The sequence below is a fragment of the Passer montanus genome, unplaced genomic scaffold, assembly GCF_014805655.1.
Source record: "Passer montanus isolate IOZ18808 unplaced genomic scaffold, ASM1480565v1 scaffold68, whole genome shotgun sequence".
Taxonomy (NCBI): domain Eukaryota; kingdom Metazoa; phylum Chordata; class Aves; order Passeriformes; family Passeridae; genus Passer; species Passer montanus.
In genome coordinates this window covers 3,710,816-3,732,393 of record NW_024371926.1, presented here as the reverse complement: position 1 = coordinate 3,732,393, position 21,578 = coordinate 3,710,816, and the positions used below count along the sequence as shown (strand labels likewise).

Below are 21,578 nucleotides of genomic sequence, written 5' to 3'. Positions count from 1 at the left end.
CTCAGGGTGGGAGGAGATGCTTGGGAAGGGTTAGGGGAAAGGATTTGCACCCCAGGAATGGGATGGAGCTTGGTCCTGATGGGTTGTCACTGGCTCCATCCCTGCAGTTGCATGGGGCAGTGCTGTCTGCCCGTCCATCCTTCCTTCCTCACTGCTTCCCTTTGTCCCTCCTTTCTTCCCTCGGTGCAGGGTTAGTCCCAGACCACGCATGATGCGTGCTGTGTCCCCTCCAAACCCTGGCTGCACCCCTGGCCCTGTCAATGCCAGGCAGGTCCCCCCCTGCTCGGGGAAGCAGTGATGGGTCCTTGGCCAAGCTTTCCTGTGGGCCAAGCCCTGTGGGACAGGTGGGATTGAGCTGGATGTGCTGGAGGGGCAATTGTCAGTAACTGTCCTCATGCAGAGCCCTGGGGACAATTCCTGCTTGTCCCCAAACCTGGTCACAGCATGAATGCACACTGTCCACTAATTCCTCCCTGCATCCCTCCCCACACCCAGCTCCACCATCGCGGGAGGCTCCCCCAAGCCCCTCACCCGGGAGGTGCCCGCCTGCCCCCCGTGCCCTGGGCCAGTGCCAGCCCTTCGCAGGGACCAGGAGCCTTTGTGGAGCCCCCGTGTCCGTCCTGCTCCGCTCATGCAGGATTTGTGCCGTGCCCCCATGCGTGGTAGGTGCTGGGTGCACGAACGATGCCCGTGGAGAAGCACGGGAGTGGCACCAGATGAACCCCAGGGCTCACCCGAGGAGGCGGCACGGATGGGCTGTGGGGCTGTTGGAGCAGGACGGTGACCCCCAGGGAATGGGGAACAGTTCTGTTCTGATATGCTGGCTGCAACAAAACCCCTTTTTATTGTTTTTTGAAGTGATTGGTTTGGAAGTACAATTCGGGGGTTTAAAAGGCAGTGGAAAGCACAGCACAGTGCTCGCAACAGGCTTGTGCAGCTTAAAAACTCCATGCTTCCTGGTTGAATCCCCCAGAATCCTGAGAATATCCTGCTTCTGCTTACCCTTGGCTGCATTTCCTCCCTGAACATTTTCAGTTCAGCTGCTGGGTCAAGACACCCCCAAATTCCTCCCCAGTCTGGGCAGAGACTATCCTCAGCTCATCCCTTGGCTGCTGCATCACCCAGCTCCTCTTCCCAGAAGGATTTGGGGGATTTTTCTCAAAAAAACTCCAGGGGGACCCTGCAAAGTGCCACTCTCTGCACCGTGCCAGCCCTCTCCTACCTTCACTGCCACACATCTAAGCAGCTTAATTCCCTTATTCGGCATGATTTTAACAGGCTTTTAGTGTCACTGGGGAGAGGATTTGTCAGGATCACTCCATGCTCAGCATGGGGCAACTTGGAGAGGAATGTCCATCACCCTCTGCCCTCAGCCCAGGTGTGCTGTCCTGGCTGGGGGACACACGGTACTGGTCTGGTTTGTCCCCAGACTCATGGGGACAGATGCATCCCTGCAAGAAGTGTCACCATGGTGCTAACCTGCTGGGGGTGCTGCTGGGAGCAACTGGGCTGCTTGGGGAGCAACTGGGGGCAACTGGGAATGGAAGATAAATGTTTTGTACCCTCATGGCACAGGCAGGGGTGACACCGAGGACACTGCTGAGTATTTGGCAGCTCTGAGGTGACCCCAGATGTGCTGAACTCCTGTCCCAGGGAGGAGGAGTCCAGGCAGGGGCTCTGCAGTGTCCCCAGGTCAGTGCAGTGTCCCCAGGGATGTGCAGTGTCCCCAGGGATGTGCAGTGTCCCCAAGGCTGTGCAGTGTCCCCAGATAATGAAGCCAGCCCAACACGGAGAAGCAGCACAGCAGCATCCCTAGGGATGAGCTGAACTTGGATGAAGCTGGTGGGCAGTGTTGTCCTACTTCTGGGGCTGGGAGCTTCCCGGTGGGGTCACGGGGCTCAGCAATACACAGGTACCATCCCCTGTCCCTCTGTCACCTGCTGGATGCTGGCTGCTGGGTGCTGTCTTTCAGGACAAGGCTGAATCATTGCAGGATGATGCCAATGCCAAGGACTCTCCCTGTGTGATTTGGGGTACGAAGTCACAATATTTCCAGCGTTGTTCCCTCTGCTTTCCAAGTTTTCCTGTGCCCAGGCCGTTTCCCACCCTGGAGCCAGAGCTGGGGCTAGGTAACCTAAGCACGGATCACGCCAGAAAAGCTGATGCAAAGTTCCCCTCCTCCTCACCCCAAACCTTTGGGAGAACATTTTCCTCCAGAAGTAGGGCTGGAGAGGATGTCAACAAACAAGGAGCCTTTCATCCCTGCTGGCACTGCTGGCAGGGACACCAGGGCTGCCAGTGCTTTGTGCCTGATCCCGTGCACTCGGCTGGGAAAGGGACAGAGATTTTCCTCCTTTTACATCTTTCCAGGTTTTTCTCCTTTCTGCTCACTCTGAGTTAGATCCTGCACCTCCCTCCCGCTTCCCACCCCTGGGTGTCTCCGGGGTCTCAGGTGCCGCTGCCACTCCCATACAGCCTTGTCCGGCTTTCCCTGTCACCATCCTGCAGAGTAAAGCATCCTGTCCCTGTCCCTCAAGGACATCCAGCCTGCGGTGGACGACCGGGGGGGTTTCAGGGTCCGAGGACATCCCGGGATGGGCAGGAGGCTCTGTCCCCAGTGTCCAGCCCACAGGGTCTTGTCTCTGCCCCACAGCCCAGGGGTGATGGGGGCACTCGAGGGCTGGGGGAACCCACCCCAGAGTGGGTGTCACCATCGCCTCCCTCTGTCCCAGCCTGCTCCCAGCACCTGTCCTGCGGCTGGAAACCTTGCAGGATCCACTCCAGCTCGGTGGGGACCCTGCAACTGGGACCCCTGAGGGCACCCCCTGCATTTGGAGCATCGTGGGGACCCTTCTGGAGGCAGCCCCCCCCAAGCTGGGGACTATCCCTTCATCCCTGCACACCCGGAAAACCAGGGACCCCCACCTCCCAGAGCCTGGCAGCCCCCTGCCCGCAGGGAACCCCTCTTCCCCCCGCAGCCGGGTCCCCCCGGCTGCAGCAGGAGACACCGCAGCAACGGGCAGGGGACCCTCGGCGCCACGGGCTCTCCCTGCAGCCGGCCCCCGCGCTTTCTCCCGCATCCTCGCGGGGTCCCCCCTGCACCACCCCGCAAGCAAGAGGCACTCCCGGGCAGCCCAAGCCGCTCTCCCCCGGCACCGGAGACCTCCCCTCCCTTAACCGTGCACCTCCCTCAGCCCGTAACTCCCGGGACCCCCGCTCCCCGCCTCTCCTGCTCTTGCTCCCCCTCTCTCCCAGCACCGGATATTCCCCTCCTCCCACCCCCCGGTGCAGGAGGCCCCCTTAACTCCCGGGACCGCCCCTCTCCCCGCACGCCCCGGTACGAGAGACCCTCCTCCCTTAACCGAGCGCCGCCCGTCGCCCGCAGCTCGCGGGACCCCTCCGCACGTCTCCTCTCCCCCGGCACCAGAGAACCCCCGCAGTGCCCCCGTAACTCCCGGGACCGCCCCCCCGCTGCTCCCAAACTTCCCCCCGGCGCCGCCGCTCGTCCCCGCTCGGTCCCCGGCACCGGCCGCACCATGCGGAGCGCCCGGGCGCTGCTGCTCGCCCTCGCCCTGCGGGTCTACGCGCTGGACACCGAGACGCCCGCCGGTAGGAACGGAGCGCGGTGTGTGCGCCGGGGAGAGGGTCCTGCTCGCTCGGTGCGGTTCCGGGGCTCCATCGACCACGGTGCGCGGAGGGTCCAGCCCGTCCCACCGCCACCTGTTCCCACCGGAGAGTGTCCGAACCGCCTCGGGACCCCCGTCCTCCGTGAAACCACCGGGATCCCGCCTCCCTCCCTTCCGGGCACCGATATGGGGGCTCCTCCCGCCTGCGCCCCCCCGCCGCTACCGGGGGAAGTTTTTCCAGCCGGGAGTGCGTTGGCCGGGGGGCTCGGCGGCGCCCGCCACCCCGAGGATGCTCCGCTGAGCGCGGCCCCGCGGTTCCCCTCGCTCCCGGTACCGGGGCCGCCGTCCAAACCCCCCCCCGCCGCACCCCGGGAGGGAAAACTTCCCCCGGTGGCGGCGGGGGACTCGCGGGCGAGAGGAGCCTTCAGGCCGGTGCCCCGGGGCGGCGGGGTCCCGGTGCTGCCACTGGCGGCCCTGGCGGGAAGCCGGGACCCTCCGGTAGGAACAGGTGGCGGCCGCGGCGGCTCCGATCGCAGCCTCCTGGCTCTCGTTTTGCTGGGGGGTTCTGGGGGAGTTGTACGGCGATACGATCGATCGATCGATTAATTTGATTAATTTACATATTTTAAATTTTCCCCTCCTCCCCTGAGCACCTCGGCGCCGAGCCCAGCGCTCCCCGGGCCCCCCCAGCAGGGACTCGGGAAGAGCTGATGCGGCGTGCGGGACGACGACGACTCGCTCCCGGTCCCTTCGGGAAGCTGGAATGGGGAATGCTGCGGGGAATGGGAATCTGGGGCTCCCGAGGCGCTACCGGGGGCTGCGAGCGCTGTTTTGGGAAACAGAGCCACGGGACTTGGTGCTTCACTCCAAGGGGTCTCTGGTGCTATCGCCCCCTGCTCCTGGGTGATGCTAATCGCCTTAAAGTGTATTTTTGCCTAGTTCTTTGGTTTTTTACCTTTAAATCCAAGGTGTTCACCTGCACGCAGTCCCTATGGTGGTGCATTGATTTTGTTTTTTTTGGGTAGTGGCATTTCTCCAAAGATTATAAATAGTGACGCCTATCAGCAGAAAACAAGCGGCGGCTGACCCGTGCATGGGGGATGGAGAGGCGATGGGTGGGGGGTGTGAACCCGTTGAGGCTCCCCCGGCTCATGCAGGGTGGAGGGAATGGCTGTGTGTTTTGGGGGGAGAGGCTGTGTGCTGCAGGAGGTGCTGCTCTGAGCTTCGGGGCTGAGCAGGGGGTGATGGGGAAACTGAGGCATGGAGCTGGTGGGGGGCTCAGTGCTCCGGTGGAGTAAGGGGCCTCTGCCCCCCCGGTTTCAGAGGGGGATTTGGGGCTCGCTCTCCCCAGCCCGGTGCGTGGTGCTGTGCTGGCTCTCAGGGCTGAGCTGCTGCAGCCCGTGAGGGGCTGGAGGGGCACTGGTGGGGACGCACTGGCACTGGGGCAGCTTTGTGGGGAGGGTCCCCTCCTAAGCAAACCCTTTTCCCTCGGTGGGGTCCCTTCCTTGCAGGGCAGGATCGAGCCTGCTCCTGGTGTAAATCAGGAGTATGTTTGCTCCATTTCCCTGGCAGATGCAGAGCAGGCTCAGCTCCGCAGTGGAGCTGGAGGGACTGGATCCAGCTGGAGGTGAGGGGTCTGCTGCCACCCCCACGCTCCACTGCAGGCTGCTTTTCACCTGCATCTGCTGTTTGAGCCTGCTGATGTGGCTTGGCCGGCTGTGGGGAGGTTGCCGGGCTCATCCCTGGGGCTGCACAGTGGGCAGGGCTGGGGAAAAAAAAAATATTTAAGCCATTTGCACGTGCTCCGGGCTGCTGGGGAGGACACACTGCTTGTCTCGCTGGATATTTTCAGAAGATGGGGGTTTTTTAGCTGTGTCTTTGTGAAGAAGGGGCCTAGGTGGTCCCTTCCAAAGGTGGGGAAAGTGAGGCACAGGGAGGAAGTGGGGTGCCCTGGTCACAGCCCACCATGGCCTTAGGGTGTTCTTTGCTCCTTCCTGCAGCCCTCAAACTTCTTGTAGTTCATGAAGGTTTTGCAGTGACTGAGCTGGCATTGCGGCCCGTTGTCCTTGTCACGGAGGGGACCTGGGTGGTGTTGGGAGGCACCGGCTGAGCCCCCAGACTGCGGGATGCAGGGCTCGTGTGGTGCCAGCAGGCTGCGATGGGGACCTGTGCTTGGCACCAGCGGCCTTTGGCAGTCCCACCTCTCCTCGCTGGGCTCTTTGCGGCAGGAGCCTTTCCCTGCTGGAAGCCCGTGGCCAGGAGCCGCCTGGCTTGCGGGGCTCCTCACTGGGCCCGGGGGCAGGAGGTGGTGCAGGCTCAGGTGCTTCCCTCCGCTTGTTGCCTTCCCTGTCTGGAAAGGTGGACGTGGCACTTGGGGACGTGTTGGGGGCATGGCTGGACTCGGTGATGTTTCCCAACCCAAATGATTCCACGGTAGGGTGCACCTCTGTTTCTGTGTGCTGCACCCCAGGAGCTCAGCAAGGAGCTGCTCCGGGGTCCCGGCTGCTCTCCGGCCGTGGGGACCCGCGATGGGGACACACAGCCGCGCTGCTGCGTGGCACTCCTGCCGGAATTATGCGGAAGCTGCTTGCGCTCGGCTCCGACTTCGTTAGCAGCAATTAAGCAAATACAATATTTGGGTTTGCAGCTTCCACTTGGGAGGTTGGGACTGCCAGGGAGCCCTGGACTGGGGTTGGTGGCGTCTCCGGAGGCACTCAGACTGCTTGGGGGGGCTGGGGGAGGTGGCTGCCGGCTGTGTGACCAGCTGGGGCCAGGCAGGGGGGACCGGCCCCCCAGGCGTCCCTGTCCCCGCGCGGCAGCGCTGGCACGGGTGACCCCGACCCCGACGCGGCGGTGCTGTCTCGGCCGAGAGAATGGGAGCAGCCGAGCAGACGCCGTTCCCGGGGCGGGGATTGGGGTCGGGAGCGGGGCAGCCGCCGCCCGTTAACGGTCACGGGGGCTCGGGAGGTGCTGGGAGAAGGGATGAGCAGGGGATGCTCGGGGAAGGGGGTCAGGAGCAGAGATGGCCCCGGCTGCTGCTGGGGGACAGGGTCCGCGTTCCGTGCCCTCCGGGTGCTCAGGTGCCCGATGCTGCTCTTGGAGCGCTTTTCCCGGTGTTTGTTTTCCTCCGCCTGGCTGTTCGTGGGCTCTTCCATGCCAAGGCATTTTTATTCTCCCCACCCCGCCTTCACCAAGCACATAAAATGTGCGAGAACATTACATTTTCCTTGTCAGCTTGTTTCAGGCTTCGTGGGGTTTTTTTGCGTTTTCTTTTTTTCCTCTTGCCTATTCTGTCGTGCCAGGGAAGAAGCTCTTGCTCTTGTTTGCTCCTATGTGTGTTTTTAATGCCCTGAGAATGCCATGCCCTTTCCCAGAGCGCCCAGACAGTGCAAACACCCTTGAGGCTTCTGCGTCGAGACACTCCGGAAAATCCTGTTGACGTGCCCAAGTGTGCCCTGGGCAGAGGTTTCTGGCTCCTGAGCCCTTGGCTCTCCAGTGTGGGCAGAGGGACACTGGAGTGTGGTGGATTTTTACCATCCATGAGGGAGAAGCTGAATTTAGGGAGGCTCAGAGTGATGCTCCTGGTTGGACCCATCCCTCTGGCTCCGTATCTGCAGCTTCACGGTACAGCCTGGCAATGTCTGGGTTTTTTCCTTCTCCATCAAGACTTGCAGTTGCATTTGTTTCATTTTTACCCTTTTCTTGTTCCAAAACTCCTGTTTTGTATTTTTCCTCTGGGTGCCTGGACCTGCCCTGGCCCCTGGAACAGGGTTGCTGGTGAATCACCTCCTGGCCTGAAATGCACATTTTTCCTTTTGTTATCCAAACTAAGCCAAACCAGCCCTATTCCAGCTTCCCTGGGAGCTTTCCCAGAATAAAGTCTATCAGGATCAGGGTCCCGGGGGAGGAGGGACACCCCCTGGAAAACCAAGGCAGGTGTTTGTTGGTGGTTTTAACCCCTGTCTTGGCCATGACCACCTCCTTGCTGCCTGTTGATGTTGGTTTTTCTCTTGACTGCACATGAGATGGAGCTTTTCCATCACTTCATCATCCAGTCCTTGCTCTGCAGAGAGGCTGGGAGCTCTGAGCACCCCAAAATGCCCCACAAGAATCTTCTCTTGGCTGCAGTCCCTCTGCAGGGATTTGCTGCTTTGCTTTGGGCAGTCGTGTGAAGGTTAAGCATAGGGGGCTGGAGGCAGAGGAAAGCAAATGCCTGCTGCATCCCTGGGAGCTGGGAGGTAGCACAGGCTCTGGAGAGCCTTATCACCATGGCCTTACCATCTGCCTGCTTAAACCTCCATAAATAAGCTTTTTAATAATCTATTATTAACATGCACTATAATTGTCTTATTAGACATGTCTGAGAACCTTTAGTTACTGCGTGATTAAATGTCAAGATTCCCAAACCTCTTCTTCCCCATGGCAGCTCAGGATTTGCTTTGCAGCTTTCCTTGGATCCTGCTCTCTCATGCCAGCCTGAAGATCCCTCCTTGGACTTGGTGAAACTGAGGCTTTCCCCTTTGGACAAGAAGGATTCCCAACAATTAATCCCCTGAAGCAAATTGCTTCCTTGTTGGCAGCCTGAAAACAAATAGGTCCTGGAGATGGAGCTTTTCCTTTCTGCTGCAGGTGGCCTGGCAGGAGCTGCTGCTGCTTTTACCCGTGCTGGGGTGGATGTGGGTGGGTGATGGGTGGGGACGAGGTGCCAGCCTGCGTCTGCCTGGCTGGAGGGGTCCTGGGGACACAGGATCTGCTCCTCTTTGCCGGGTGAAGGGTGTCTCTGGGGCGTGGCTGTGGAGCTGGCAGGTGTCAGAGGGAATTTCCTGGGTGTTTCTGAGCTATTGCTTTCCTGGCCCTGGGAGCGGCAGGTTCTGCGCCCTTTGCCTGGATCAAAAGCCAAAGTCCAGCTCTTCCAGCTGCTGGAAGGGAAAGGCAGAAGAGCCCTTGCCTGTGGAGGAGCCCTTTCCCCCTCCCTGCTGCCACCACTGGGGGCTCACATGTCAGCTGCCCTTTGCGGCTGTTATTTTATGTATTTTTTTCAAGATCAGCAGTGTTGTTTCTGCTTGCTGGATGGTTGCTGGCTGCAGCTCATTCCCAGCTGCTTGTTTGCTGTTCCAGGTTTTGCCTGGGTGTCACAGCCCAGGTCTGCAGCTCCTGCCTGGGCACATGTTGGGGAACATGCTTACTGCATGTTTAAGGGGCCCAGGCTTTGCACCCCAGTTTCTCCCACCTGGAGAGTGAATCCAAGCGTGGATTGTGGCGAGCCAGGCTGGGGCTGTCCCTGAATGCCAGTGCCAGACCCCAAATCTGGGTGCTGGGTCTATGCTCGCTGCAGGAGCAGGACAGCAGAGCTCCCCTTGTGCCAGGGGGTACCGAGGGGTGCAGGGACTGTTCCTGTGGGTGTCTGGCCACTGGGATGCTGCTTGCTCCAAAGAGGAGGCTGGGCTGCAGTGGGAATGCCAGGAATGTGATGCTCATGCACTTGGGGCCCGGTGAGTTCTCTGTGTGTCACCTTGACTCTGTGTGACAGATTCACAGCTGGAAGGAGCCTCTTGACTGGCTTTGGCCATAAATTCATTATTTCTTGACCTTCCTGCCTCCCAAAGTGCTGAAGATGTTGAGGAAGAGGATGGGGGGTAAGGGAGGGTGCTTGGCACCCCTTTGGCACCTGGCTGACCCCAGCGTCCTGCAGCAGGGATGGTGGGCCCAGCTTGGGGGGTGGGGGGCTCTGGGCAGCCCTGTTGCTGAAGGTGGGGGCAGGGATGTGCCTGCCATGGCCCTGTTACCTGGGGACCCCACTGCCCACCCAGGGTGGTCCCTGACTGGAAGCTGGGAAAGCCCCTATCACTGACAGGGGTGCAGTGGAGCAGAGAATTGCACTGCAGCTGGGGGGTGGGAGTATGTTGCAGCTGGAGCAATGTTCTGAATATTTTTGTCATACATAATTTTTTGATGCCTTTTTTTAAAATTGGGATTGAAAAATACTGTCAAATCACCCGTGACAGGGTGGCGGTGCTGGCACAGCCCCTCCCAGCTCCCTCCATCCTTCCCAGACGGCCAGAGGCTCCATCCTTGCCCATTCCAGGCCTGTGCTGGTGCTGGGGAGCCCTAAATGGGCCAATAACTGCTCTGGCTCCCTGGACTCTCCATGTGGATCCAACCCTTCCTGACATCGTTAAGTTAATCAGGATTGTGGCTGGGATGGGGAGGCAGGAGATGCTCTGAGGATGAGGGATGGGGACATCGATGACCTGATGAGTCTTAATGAGGCCACTGTCCCCGTGGCCCTGCTCAGGAGACAAGCCCTGGTGACCCCTGGGCGTTTGAGCCTCTGTGCTGCTTTGCGCTGGAGGCCTTCAGCCTAATTAGCCCAGTTAGCCGAGCCAAGGAGCACGTGTGGCTCCGGAGCCTCAGCTGGGGCAGGCTCCAGAGCAGCATGGCACCAGGGGCGAGTGGTGGCCGGTCTAGAAGAGCAGATGAATCACTTGCTGTGGCCCGGCTGCTCCCCCAGAGCATGAGGCTTGACTTCAAGGTGCTGCCCGAGGGGTCTTGCTGCTGTGTCCTGACAGGGGATGTGGGAATGGCTTTTCTCTGGAGGGGATGGAACGTTGCAGCCCCTTGCTTACAGAGGTGAGAACAGGTACAGGGATGGATCATAGCAACTGCATTCCCTTGCTTGGATGGATTTGGAGGTGTCTATGGAGCTTCTGTGGTTTTGGGGGTGCTCTGTAGGGTTCCTCAGGGTGCAGCCCCCTCTCTGTCCTGTGCTTTGTGATCCTGGAGCCTTGTGTTCCTCCAAAAGCTGTGATGGGGGAAGGTTCAACTGCAGCAATTCTCAGGGCTGGTCAGGAAGTCCCGGCAGATCCATGCAAGGATGGTGTCTCCTCCAAAGTCCTTCTCTGCTGCTGTCAGCCCATACATGGGGAGGAGGACCTGTCACAGCCCCACACACCCTTGGGTACCAGGTCCTCATTCCCTGCCAGCAGATCCTGCCTGTTAGCAGAGGTATGCTGACCCCCTGAGTAATTAGCTGCATAAATGCTCTTTCTTTAATTACAAGGTGCTTCAATGTGGTTAGTTGAATTGACACAGGTGGGTGATCTTGGGCACCCCCTGGCGCCTCAAAGTCCTCACTGGGACATCTGGTTCTGTGGTTTTGGTGTCGTGGGGCACCTGCCTCTGCACCCTGTGGAGGTGGGTGCTGGAGCTTTCCAGTTTCTGGGGAAGGAGCAGCTTGGGAGTGACTTTGGAAGCCTCTCAATGCCAGGGCAGACTCTGAACTCTTCCTGTGGTGCAGGTTCAGCCACTGCCCTTCTGGGGCTCTTCCCAAGGACTCTCTCATTTCTGTTATTATTTCTTCTTATTTTTACTGTCTTTTCATCTGTCTGCTGAGTGATAATATCCCATTGATTTTCTACAGCCAGCAACCAGCCTGCTTTCCCTGGATTATAACAATATTAAACTAAAGCACTGCATCTCCTTATTGGGCTATTTCTCTGTATATCAGCTGAACTTTTTATTTAGTCTCTCACCCAGGCTCCTGTCTGGGGATCCTGGCTCTGAATGACATTTCTCTGTCTGAGAGGCTGTGTCCTGCCTTCCTTCCCATGGAATGGTGGCTGCAGCTGGTTGGGGGTGGGAGCTGGGATCTGTCTGGGGCAGGATGTGTGCAGGCAGAAGGTGGAAGGTGCTGGGTATTGGGGTTTCATGGTTCTCCCATGGGGTTGCAGGGTGTTGTGTGCACTTCTGGCACTGCAGGGACTCTTCAGTTATTCCTGCACACTTAATGTAATCCCAGAGTTTTTGCTGGAATGAGTTGAGGGTCCTGCTGGTCAGGATTGATAGATGCCCAAGCCAGTGCTGACTGGGATGACTGAGCCAAATTCATGGACTGGTAAAAACAAACCTGTTTTTTCTGGGCTTGATTTGCCACTTCCTTACCTTTGCCTGGCTGAAGGGTGCCTGGCATGGTCCAGTATGCTCCCTGGACCTGTGACAGGCCTGCTGGGCACACGGCTCCTTGTAATTCCTTCCCTGAGGGCTCCTGCCTTTACCCTCCCATTGCACAGCAGAGGTTCAGCCAAGCCCTGGCGCTGGTGATGGATGTGCCCACGTCACACGTTGTCACCTTCCAGCCCCGCGTCAGTCAGCTGACACTGCTGTTCCTGGCTCTGCTGGTGGCACGGAAGGAGGAGGAGGACAGTGACCTGGATTTTGCATGGCACTGAGCCTTAGTCCTGTTCTCCCCACCTTTATCCCACCTAGGGCTGGCTGGGATGCTGGGCATGGTGGGGATGCTGCGGCCTCATCACGGGATGGGGGCCGAGGGCTCCCTGATTCTGTTCTGTGCCCTGAAATGCCACCAGTGACCCTCGAGCTGCCTCCCAAGGCCCTCCCAGTGCTAGCACATGCTCCATCCTGGGAGGATAAGCCTCCCAGTACCGTGCTCCTGTATCCATCACTGCAGAGATGTGGGACCTGCTGTGGGAGGGGAGGCTGAGGGTTGCCCCCTTTTTATCCCCTGCAGAATAGGGTTGGTTTGGAAAACTTGCTCTTTCCCATGATTTCTGCAGCTGATGTTGGAGTCCCCCACGGCTTTGGTGTGGTACTGATGTGTCCTAGGGCAGCTGCTTTTCCTGCCTGAATTCCTGCCAAGGGAGCATCTCTGTGTCCTCAGGCATCCCCTGAAAGCAGTGTGTGTCCCTTGGGGCTCATGGTCCTGGTCTCTCGGGGTCCCTGGGCATGTGGAGTAGATAGTCCTCAGCAGAGGCCTGGGGGACCTTAATAAAGAAGCGAGGGGGAGAAATGAGCTTTATTCCCCCTGCCTTTTCCAGTTTATTTTCATTTGTCCCCGTTTTTTTCCCTGAAGTGTCGCACAGCTCTGCAGCCCGTGAGCTGTAATTGCACAGGGTGCAATCAATAACGGCAGGATGGAGGTTTCCAAGGGTTTCCTGCCTTGTTTTTTTTCCCATGGAGTCCACCAGACAGCAATGACGATGTTAATTAAGTGATGGTTCATTATTAAAGCACTTGTGCAGTGGGTTAGTGGCCTCCTGGCTGTGCAGCTCGAGGGTGTTTTTGTGCTGCAGGACCTCTCTTGAGCAGGGCTCGAGTGACGGAGTGATGCTTGTCCTTCCTTGGGAACAGCACTGGCTGGGTCTGGGTGCTGGGCACCAACAGCCTCCGGATGGGATGTTAAATCCCCACATCCCCTCTGGGCATGGAGCTAAAGCCTCCTGGTCTGTGTCCCCCAGCATCTCCAGAGCAGCCAGGGAGGTATGCTCCAGGGAGACATTCCTGGTGCTGCCTGCAGCAGGCTGATGCAGCACCTGGTCCCAGGAGTGCTGATCCCTCTGGAGCTAAGAGCATGTGGAGCTGCAGCTGGATTTGCCCCAAGGAATGATTCTGGCAAGATTAATTATTCCCCCTTTGCTTTTAAATGCATTTTTGCCATGCAGTGATGTATGGCACACTTGGTCCTTGCCCAAGCACAAGCCATCCCTGTGGCATTGCAAAGTCTTCAGAGTTATATTTTCCCAATTGTATTTACTTTGAAATGCCTGTAATGAATCCAGATTTGCCAATTCTCTCCCATTCCTGGGGTTCCTTGCAGGCTGCTGGGACCGGGTACTCGCTGTGGGAAGTTTGACAACTCCTTGGGGACCTACAGGTAAAAGCCATAAAGAGTCTTTACCAGTCAAGAAGGGAAAAAAAAAAAGGAAAAAAGGAGATTTATGTCTTCTGTAGTTGCTGGCAGATGGATATTGTTCTCTAGTCCTGCGTGTTCCAAACACTGAGGTTATCAGGCATAAGTGACTTATTATGCAAATCCTCCCTCTTAATATCTGGCTGCTCTCTCCCTGGAATTGCATTGGCCAAACCCCACACGTTCCTGGAGCTGCTAATGTTTACACATTAGCTTCTCTGGCTAATATACAAGACTTCAAGTTGCAAATTGATGTTTCTTACAGCTGAGCAAATTATTTTTCTATTAAATACAATATTTAAAATGATTTGGAGAACCAAAACAAACTACTGGTGAGAATTCTAATGGTGCTGCTTTCCATATTCTTCTAATAAGCTTTTGTCGGGGCTGAGAAATCAGTGATATTTCTCTTAAAAGTTTCTCTTTGGCAGAAGTGGGGAGCAGAGGAGCAGGGAGGGGGTTTATTGTCTCTCTGGGGTGTGATGCACAGAAACACTTTCAGTGTTGTGCCGCTTCCCCAGGCCCTCTGCATGTGTCAAGTGCGGCTACAGAGGGATTCAGCTCCGCTTTGCTGGGTTGGAAAAGGTTTTCCTGGCGAACTTCTGGGGTGTTTGGGCTTGGCCATGGAGCTGTTGGTGTACCCACTGTGGCAGGGGTCCCAGTCAGTGTGAGATGTTGGGGTGCTGGCACACAGGACCTCTCCCTGTGTGGATTTTCCCACTGAGCTGGATTCCTCTGTGCCAAACAGCCTCTGTAACATCCCACCTCCAGGAATTTGAGCCCCCTGCAGAGGGAAATGTTCCTGAATCCCTTACCCTCGCCCGGGAGCCTGTGGGGTGCTGTGTACAGGATCTCACTGGCTGAGAAGTGCATCTAATTTTGGATGAGTTGCAGAATGTGCTCCCTGTCCCCCGTGTCTGCTGGCACCTGGAGGGAAGCAACTCCCAGCGTTTCCTTCCCGGGGCACGTTCCCGTAGGAGTGTGCCAAGGAAAGCACCTTTAAATAGCAGCTGGGATCTGGGAGGTGGAAGGCTGGCTCTGCTCCGGGGGTGCTGGGAAGGAATGGCACCTTGGTGGGATCTGCTGGAGCTGTGGTTCTGTATCCCAGCACACCCAGCTCCCTGGGCTTTCTGCCATCCCTGGGGTGATCCCGGGCTGCTGGTGTTCTGGGGCTTCACCACATCCCCTCTGTGCCTCTGTTTCCCCATTTGCAGCAGATCATTGGCCATTTATCCAGTGTAAAGAGCTTCATCCTTTGGTGCAGACAAAGAGCATCTTCCTTATGTGCGTTTAAGAGGAGAGGTCTTGGGTGTGTTAATTTGGGGGTGTGCAAGCCTCCACCTTCATCCCTTCTCCTGGGAGGCAATGAAAACTTTGGATTTGATGGCAGAAAAGCTCTGTTCACCCCCTGCCACATCTGGCTGTGGTCAGATGATGGTTTCACTCTGCAGGGTGTTTGCACTTGGCTGCCAGGGCAGCATGTCATGTGCCCTGTGGGTACCTGAATCCTCCCCATTTCCTGCTGCGAATTACTTGGGTTGGAGGACTGAAGCTAGATAAGGCCAGGGATAAAAAATTTATTTTGACTCTGAAATATGACCAGTGTTATCTCCCCTGGCTGGTGCCTGTGACATGGGGTGCTGTGGCTTGTGCTCCCAAGATGCTGTACCCCAGAAATGACCACGGGGTTGATCCAGTCCTGGTTAAGCCATGGTAGGAGCAAAATGGACCTTTTCCCATCAGGGCTGGGTGTCCTGGGTAGCTGCACTGTATTTTGTAGTTCTGGGGAAGCAGCACTTGCTAAAGTTTTGGTATAAGCCATTTTTCATAAAACCTGTCCCCATTTTGGGACATTATTGGTGTTTTGTTCCTATCAGATGATACCACAGAGGGTCTTGGGTGGGGGAGAGCACAATCCTGCCATCCCAGATGGGGCCGAGCTGTGATCCCAGTCCTAGATGGTGCTGAGCTGCCCTTTGGCACAGGAGCCTTCTCAAGACTGCTTGATAAAAGGCAAGAGAAGACACGGATCGTGTCCCATGGTGCAGGAGGTTAAACAGGAAAGGTTTAAGTGTGTAATTAACTTGGAAGCGAGAGCAGTGTAGGCTCTGTGGATGAAAGAGCGTGGGGTGGGCTGTAGGCAGGCAGCCACGTTCCTCGGTGGCCGCGGAGAATTAATTAGTTGCTGTCCTTTGTACTTGGTTGTTTGGTCTTTCTTTTTCTTCCTTTTCTTTGTGAATCACTAGTCCCTCCCCTCCCCAGATTTCCTCCTCTTCATCCCTGTAGCGGGAGATGCTGGGTGGCAGTGGTTCCCAAGGGATGCTGAGTGGCAGTGGTGTCCTCCCTGGTGAATCCATTAAGCTGCGTCCTTTTATTTTTTTTTTTAAGAAATTTTATTTCATCTGGTGTTTAACCCTCACATGGTGCCTGTGCCTCTGCTCTCTCAGCATGCCCTGGTGCTGCAGTGGTACCTGGGGGGATGCTGATCCTGCTACCAGGCTCCCTGACAAACCCCTCCAGCCACCTTTTTTTGCTTTCTTTCAAACAATTTTGCTTCATCTGGTGTTTAACCTCTACATTGGTGCCTGTCCCTCTGCTCCCTTCCACCTGGGCACATGGTGGATCCATGGAGGTGACAGCCGTACTTGGAGGAGGCTGGGCAGCACTGATCTCCATCTCCCTAGCAAATCTCTCAAACCACCTCTTTTTTTTTCTTTTTAAAAAAAAAAACACTTGTCCATCTGGTGTTAAACCCCCGTGCTGGTGCTCATCCTTCTCTCCCCTCTGCCCAGGAATGCTGTGATGTTCTGGAGGTTTTGTGTGGAGTGTTTAATGGAGCATGTCTTGTCCTTGGCACGGGCTGCCTCTTGTGCATGAGACAGGATCTGTGTTGGGGGTGATTTAGGCAGCTTTGGGGTGTTCAGGCTGTGTCTCGGACACGTCCCACCCCCGGGGGCAGACCCCCAGCTCCCTGCAGTATTTTTAGCTGCTGTTGCATTGGGATCACACCTCCTGCGCTCGCTGCCTTCACCTCCGCGCTTGGAGCTGCTGTCACCCTGGCCTGGAGCCAGCTCAGGGGACCCGAGGCTCCTTGGTTCATTTTTAGGTTGTGTCCATACCTGGAGCAGTCTCACCCGGCTCCCACAGTCCTTGTCCTGCTGCCTTTGGGATGGAATAACCCTCCCACTGCTGCAGGTGGATATTTTGGGTTGCAGCCTCCCTGCCCTCCTTGCAAACATTGTGATGAAACATTAATTTTTTGCAAGTCGCTCTCATGTGCTCACACAGCACCCCATGAGAGGCCCTCTCTGACTTTCCACAGCTGCTGGAGCACCTCCAGCACCCCCTGTGGAGTTGGGTTGTTGGCATTTAATTGCTCAGGTGTTAATTTTTATGCCCTTAATCTTGTGATGAGGAGGGCGAATCTGCTGGAGGTTGAGCTTCTCTCGGCCCTGTCCTTGGCTGGGGAGAGATGGTGCCAGAAGCATCCCATAACTCATGGAAACCAAGTTCTGTGAAGCCCCTTTGGCTTTTTTCCCTGTGTGTGCAAATCACGGACAAATTAGTCAGGGAAATGGAGTGGCCAGTCAAGCTGCCTTTGTTTTGTGCCGTGGATGGGAGGGAAGGCTCGTGCCGGGAAAAGCCTTGGCAGTAAAGCTGTCCAGGAGGGAGATGGATCAGCTGGGCCAGCACATATCTGCTCTGTAATTGCATTTTAAACTTCTGGAGCCCAGACGTTGTCTCGTGAGTGGCTGAGGATGCAGGTGTGGGGTGATGGAGTCGTGGGTTGGTGGCAGTGGCTGAGCTGGGGATGGCAGCAGGATTTGGGTGTGGGGCTGCAGTCCAGGAGGAGGAGGAGGGTACATATCTCATTATGTTTTCAGTGTCTGGGAATAATTTATTGGGGGGGAAGAAATGACTTTTCCCTGGGAAATGGGGCTTTACCAGCCTGAAACATTGTTTGACTCTGCTCTGGTTTCTCAGGCCAAAAAAAATATCCCCCAAGAACAAATTTCTGCCTCCCAGAATATCCTGCTCAACAGATCTTGGAAAGAAACACTTGGGCCTTTTTTTCTTTTAAATCACTTGGCACTTAGTCTCTGACACTGTTTTATTTTGAAATTTATTTTATTTCCCTTCCTTCCTGGAAAATTTTGACAGATTTGTGCTTTTCCTCCCGTTAGGAAGTGCAGCCAAGTTCCAGACTCTAAAATCTGACACGTCTCGTGGTGAGAGCTGAGGACCAGGGGCTGCAGTGCGGGGGCACATCCGCACGTGGGCTGGGCAGACGCTCCATTTCGGGAAGGGCTTTAAGAAAGCTGTGATGTCTCAGTGCCTCCAGACATATGAATAGGAGAGAATTTGCTTACCGTTTTTTAAAAAGAAATTTCTTATGGCTGTGAGAGGAAAAAACAGTTGGTGACGGAGCTGGAATGTGCCCTTGTGCTTTAAAAAATGAGTGCAAAGGGGCGAAAAAAGCCACAAATGTCTTATATATGAAAGAGTTGGGAATTGAAATTTCCTGAGCATCTTATGGGCTTTTTTCCCAGTGTTTGGACTCTTGTTTGACTAAATGTTGCATCCAAGCATCCCTGAGCACAGGGAGGCACAACCCGTGCCAGCAGCGAGGCCATTAACTGCCAAATCCCCAGGTGGCACGGGGAATTACTGATGTAATTTGGGATAAAATAGGAAGAAAACAGCAGAAATAATCCCTTGGCCCAGCTCTGTTTTCCTGCCGGTGCATTAGGGGATGTTTGCCGTTGTTCATTCCGCTTGCTCAGGGCTTCCTGGGGCCCCTCGTGAGCCCAGGCCCCGTTAATTAGCGCTGTGCCCTGGTCCCTGTAATCGCGGGTTTAATGGGACAATGGGGCACTGTGAACCAACAGCCCCCGGTGGCCCCACAGCAAAGCTGACCTGGGCTCCAGGGCTGGATGGATGTGGGATGATGGGGGAGCTGGCAAATGGGGACGGTCTGGAATGTGGGATGAGAGGAGGGGGCTGGATGCGGGCTGGGGGGGCTCTCTCTGTGTCCCCTCCCGTGGGAACAAGTGGCCTTGTGGCATTTGCTGTACTCCTCTGTGCTGAGCTGAGCACGCTGTGGACCAGGGAGGTACGGTGTAAACACCCTCAGACCTCCAAGGGATAAATCTGTAATAAAATGTGACTGCCAGAAGGACTCGGCAGTGCCAAGCGGGGGGCGCAGGGCTGCGTTCAGGGCTGGGGGTCCTGGCTCAGAAATGCCACACTCACATCAGGCTGTGGAGAGAACCCCAGGAGCTCAAGCCACAGGTGGAGGGTTGGGATCAAAGCCACCACAGCCAAATGCTGTTTCTTGGGGAAAACCCCTTGTGCTCCTGACCCCCAAGAAGCAAAGCTGGGAGCTGCATCCTGAGACCTGCCAGCTTGTGTCATTGGTGAAGCTGCACAGGAGCTGTGGGGCCCTGGTAGCAGCCAGGGCCAGACCCCTGCTCACGGTGCCCTTGGGGAATGCCTGGAGTCCCTCAGCGTTCCAGGGGCATCACACCATGCTGGTGGGCTTTTGGGGAGGGAGCAGCCAGTCTGGGAGCTCAGGGGCTGACAGGTCTGTCCCCACAGCTGGCTGCACCTTCGAGGAGGACAGTGACCCCAACCAGTGCGAGTACAGCCAGGGCGAGGACGATGACTTCGACTGGGAGCTCATCCGCAGTTACCTGATGCCTCACCTGATGCCTGACCTGCCTCACGGTGAGTGCCAGCGTCCCCTGATCCCCTGGGGCCCTCTGCCCCTACCCCACCTCTGTGTCCTGTACCCAGGGCTGGGCTATGTGCATCCTCCTCGTTTGATTCCTGCAGTGTTTTAGACTTGGCTTCTCCCTGCTTATGTGGGAAATGGGGAAAAAAACCTGTTTCTGGCTTTTTCAAGTGTGGGGAAGGGCTTGTGAGTTGGAGGCATGTCCAAAGTCTTGGGAATTAGAAGAAGAAAATGAAAATGGACTTTAAAAAAAATCTCATTGGTTTAAAACTGGTTTTTTGTTATTTTCTGGGTCCATGTCCTCTCTGGTGGCCAGGCTGGGGGAGCAGACCCAGCCAGGCAGCTGTGAGGAGCTCCCCACTCCATGAGGGTGATGTGGGCACCATGCCTGGGTGAATTTGGGGGCTTTGCTTGTTCCCTGCTCCGAACTCTGTCCTGCTGTGACCCCTTGAGTTGTCTCTGAACCCATTGAGGTGCACTGGACTTGGGATGCTCCTTGTTTTTGGGACTGCTGGCTCCTGCCTGATCCTGAAGGGCCAGTCCTGTGCTTAGGCTGGGCAGAGAAACAGGATAGCTGGTTTAGAGCTCAACAGTGAAAATAGCCTTTTCTGTTTGTCACAGTGTTACCTGCTTTATAGGAAACTCTTTACTGTTCCATCAACCTGCTTCCAGCTGCTTATCTTGTGCCTTGTTCATGCCAGGAGTTAATTTGGCTTTTCCCCTCCACTAGCTCTGCTCTGCCATTGCCTTTCCCCATCACCTTTTCCTTCCATCCTGTCCCTCCTAGCATGTCCTGGGTGCTGGGTGGCAGGGATCTGCTGGCAGATCCCTGCTCCTCCCTTGATGATTTTTCCAAGTAATTGCTTTAAACTGAGCTATCCTAATTGGTGTGTGTCCAGGGGGTTTCTTGGGGAAAGCAGAGCTGGGGGTTGAGGTGGCTTGTGATGGAGTGTCTGAAACTGGTAATTAGTTGAGTTTTCTGCTCAACATTCAGCTGTAATTTAAAATCTGCAGTGAACTACCTGAGTTTAAAGCCTGGGGGCTTGCAGGGGGCTGGAGGGTCGGATGGAATGGGGCTTCTCTCCCTACTTGAGGAAAAAACTGTGGCTCAGCAGGGGATGGGATCTTAAAGGAACAGAGTTTAGGGAATAAACTCCAGGATTGATGGGGAGATGGGTGTGACATCTCACGTTGGGTGGTGTGAGTATTGCAGTGTCACCCAGGGAAGCGGACACTTGTCCCTGCAGCTCCCCTAGCACCAGGTAATGCTGTTTGCTCATTATCATGGAGCACCGGGGGGGTGCAGGCACCCCGTATTTGGGTGGTTTTACCCCATTTTGGGTGGGGACCTGAGGCTTCTGCAGCCCCATCACCCCCTCGGTCCTTGCAGCAGCTCAGGGGATCAAACGGATTTCACAGTGCCAGGGCCTCTCCAGGGAGCACTTTCCAAAGGAGTCTCGTGGTCTCAGATTAAAATGAGTTTTTATTGGAGATCAGCCAGTTTCAAGGAGTGTAGGATTTATTGGAGTGGGTGCTGGCTGCTGGCCACCTGCTGCTACCTTTCCATCTGACTCTCTTCTTGCTTTCTTGTTTAGTTTAGGGTTCCCCCCCTCCCCCCCTTCTCTTGACTTGTCTCTCTTTCACCTAAAGGTGATGGATGGGTCTCTCCCATGTTGCAGTTGTAATGTTTTGGGGTTTTTGTCTCTTTATTGCTCCTTTTTTGAAGGAGCAGCTGCAGGGTAAGGCAGATGTGAGCTTGTAATTCCACACTGGTTTGGGATGGAAGGGACCTTAAAGCTCAACCCATCCCACCCCTGCCATGGCAGGGACACTTTCCACTGTCCCAGGCTGCTCCAAGCCCTGTTCAGCCTGGCCTTGGGCACTGCCAGGGATCCACAGGCAGCCACAGCTGCTCTGGCAGTTCCAGCCCAGCCCCTCCCCACCCTGCCAGGGAACAGTTCCTAATTCCCAATATCCCATCCAGCCCTGCCCTCTGGCAGTGGGAGCCATTCCCTGTGTCCTGTCCCTCCATCCTTGTCCCCAGTCCCTCTGCAGCTCTCCTGGAGCCCCTTTTGGCACTGAAAGGGGCTCTAAGGTCCCTCACTCAAAATATTAAAACAACATATTTGTGGGTGTTTTTTTCCTCAAATGTGCTTTTTCCTAGATTTTCCTTCCAAATTCACTGACATTAGAAAACCCCCTGTGCATTGGAGCTTCTCAGTGCATGGAGCTGCTGTGTCCCTGCAAACCCTGTCCCTGTGCTGGGGGGGACTGAGCTGTTGTCCCCACCCTGAAGCACTCTGATGCCTCCCCATCCCATCCAAGGAGCTGCTCCTTCAGCTCTCAGCTCCAGCACCACTTCCCAACCAGCTCCTGCTGCAATCCATAAAACCCTTGAACAATGAAGCCCTGATTGTTTGCTCCCATGGGAATTGCTGCAGTTTGTCCATGGACCGTGTGGTGGTGGGAGATCAGCCCTTGGTGCTGGGGCTGCTTTGGGAGATGTCCAGCA

The 21,578-nt window shown here is 56.2% G+C and overlaps 1 protein-coding gene across 4 annotated transcripts in view; it reads left to right on the top strand.

Moving 5' to 3' along the window:
- Window positions 1-3,493: 3,493 nt before the first annotated feature.
- The window catches only part of PTPRU (protein tyrosine phosphatase receptor type U), a 56,754-nt gene continuing 38,669 nt past the window's right edge, over window positions 3,494-21,578 (top strand). For all 4 annotated transcript variants that reach the window (XM_039729183.1, XM_039729186.1, XM_039729185.1 and 1 more), the window contains exons 1-2: window positions 3,494-3,609; window positions 18,931-19,059. In XM_039729183.1, coding sequence (XP_039585117.1) covers window positions 3,537-3,609; window positions 18,931-19,059 — 202 coding nt within the window. In that variant the 5' untranslated portion in view covers window positions 3,494-3,536. The remainder of the gene's footprint in view (window positions 3,610-18,930; window positions 19,060-21,578) is intronic.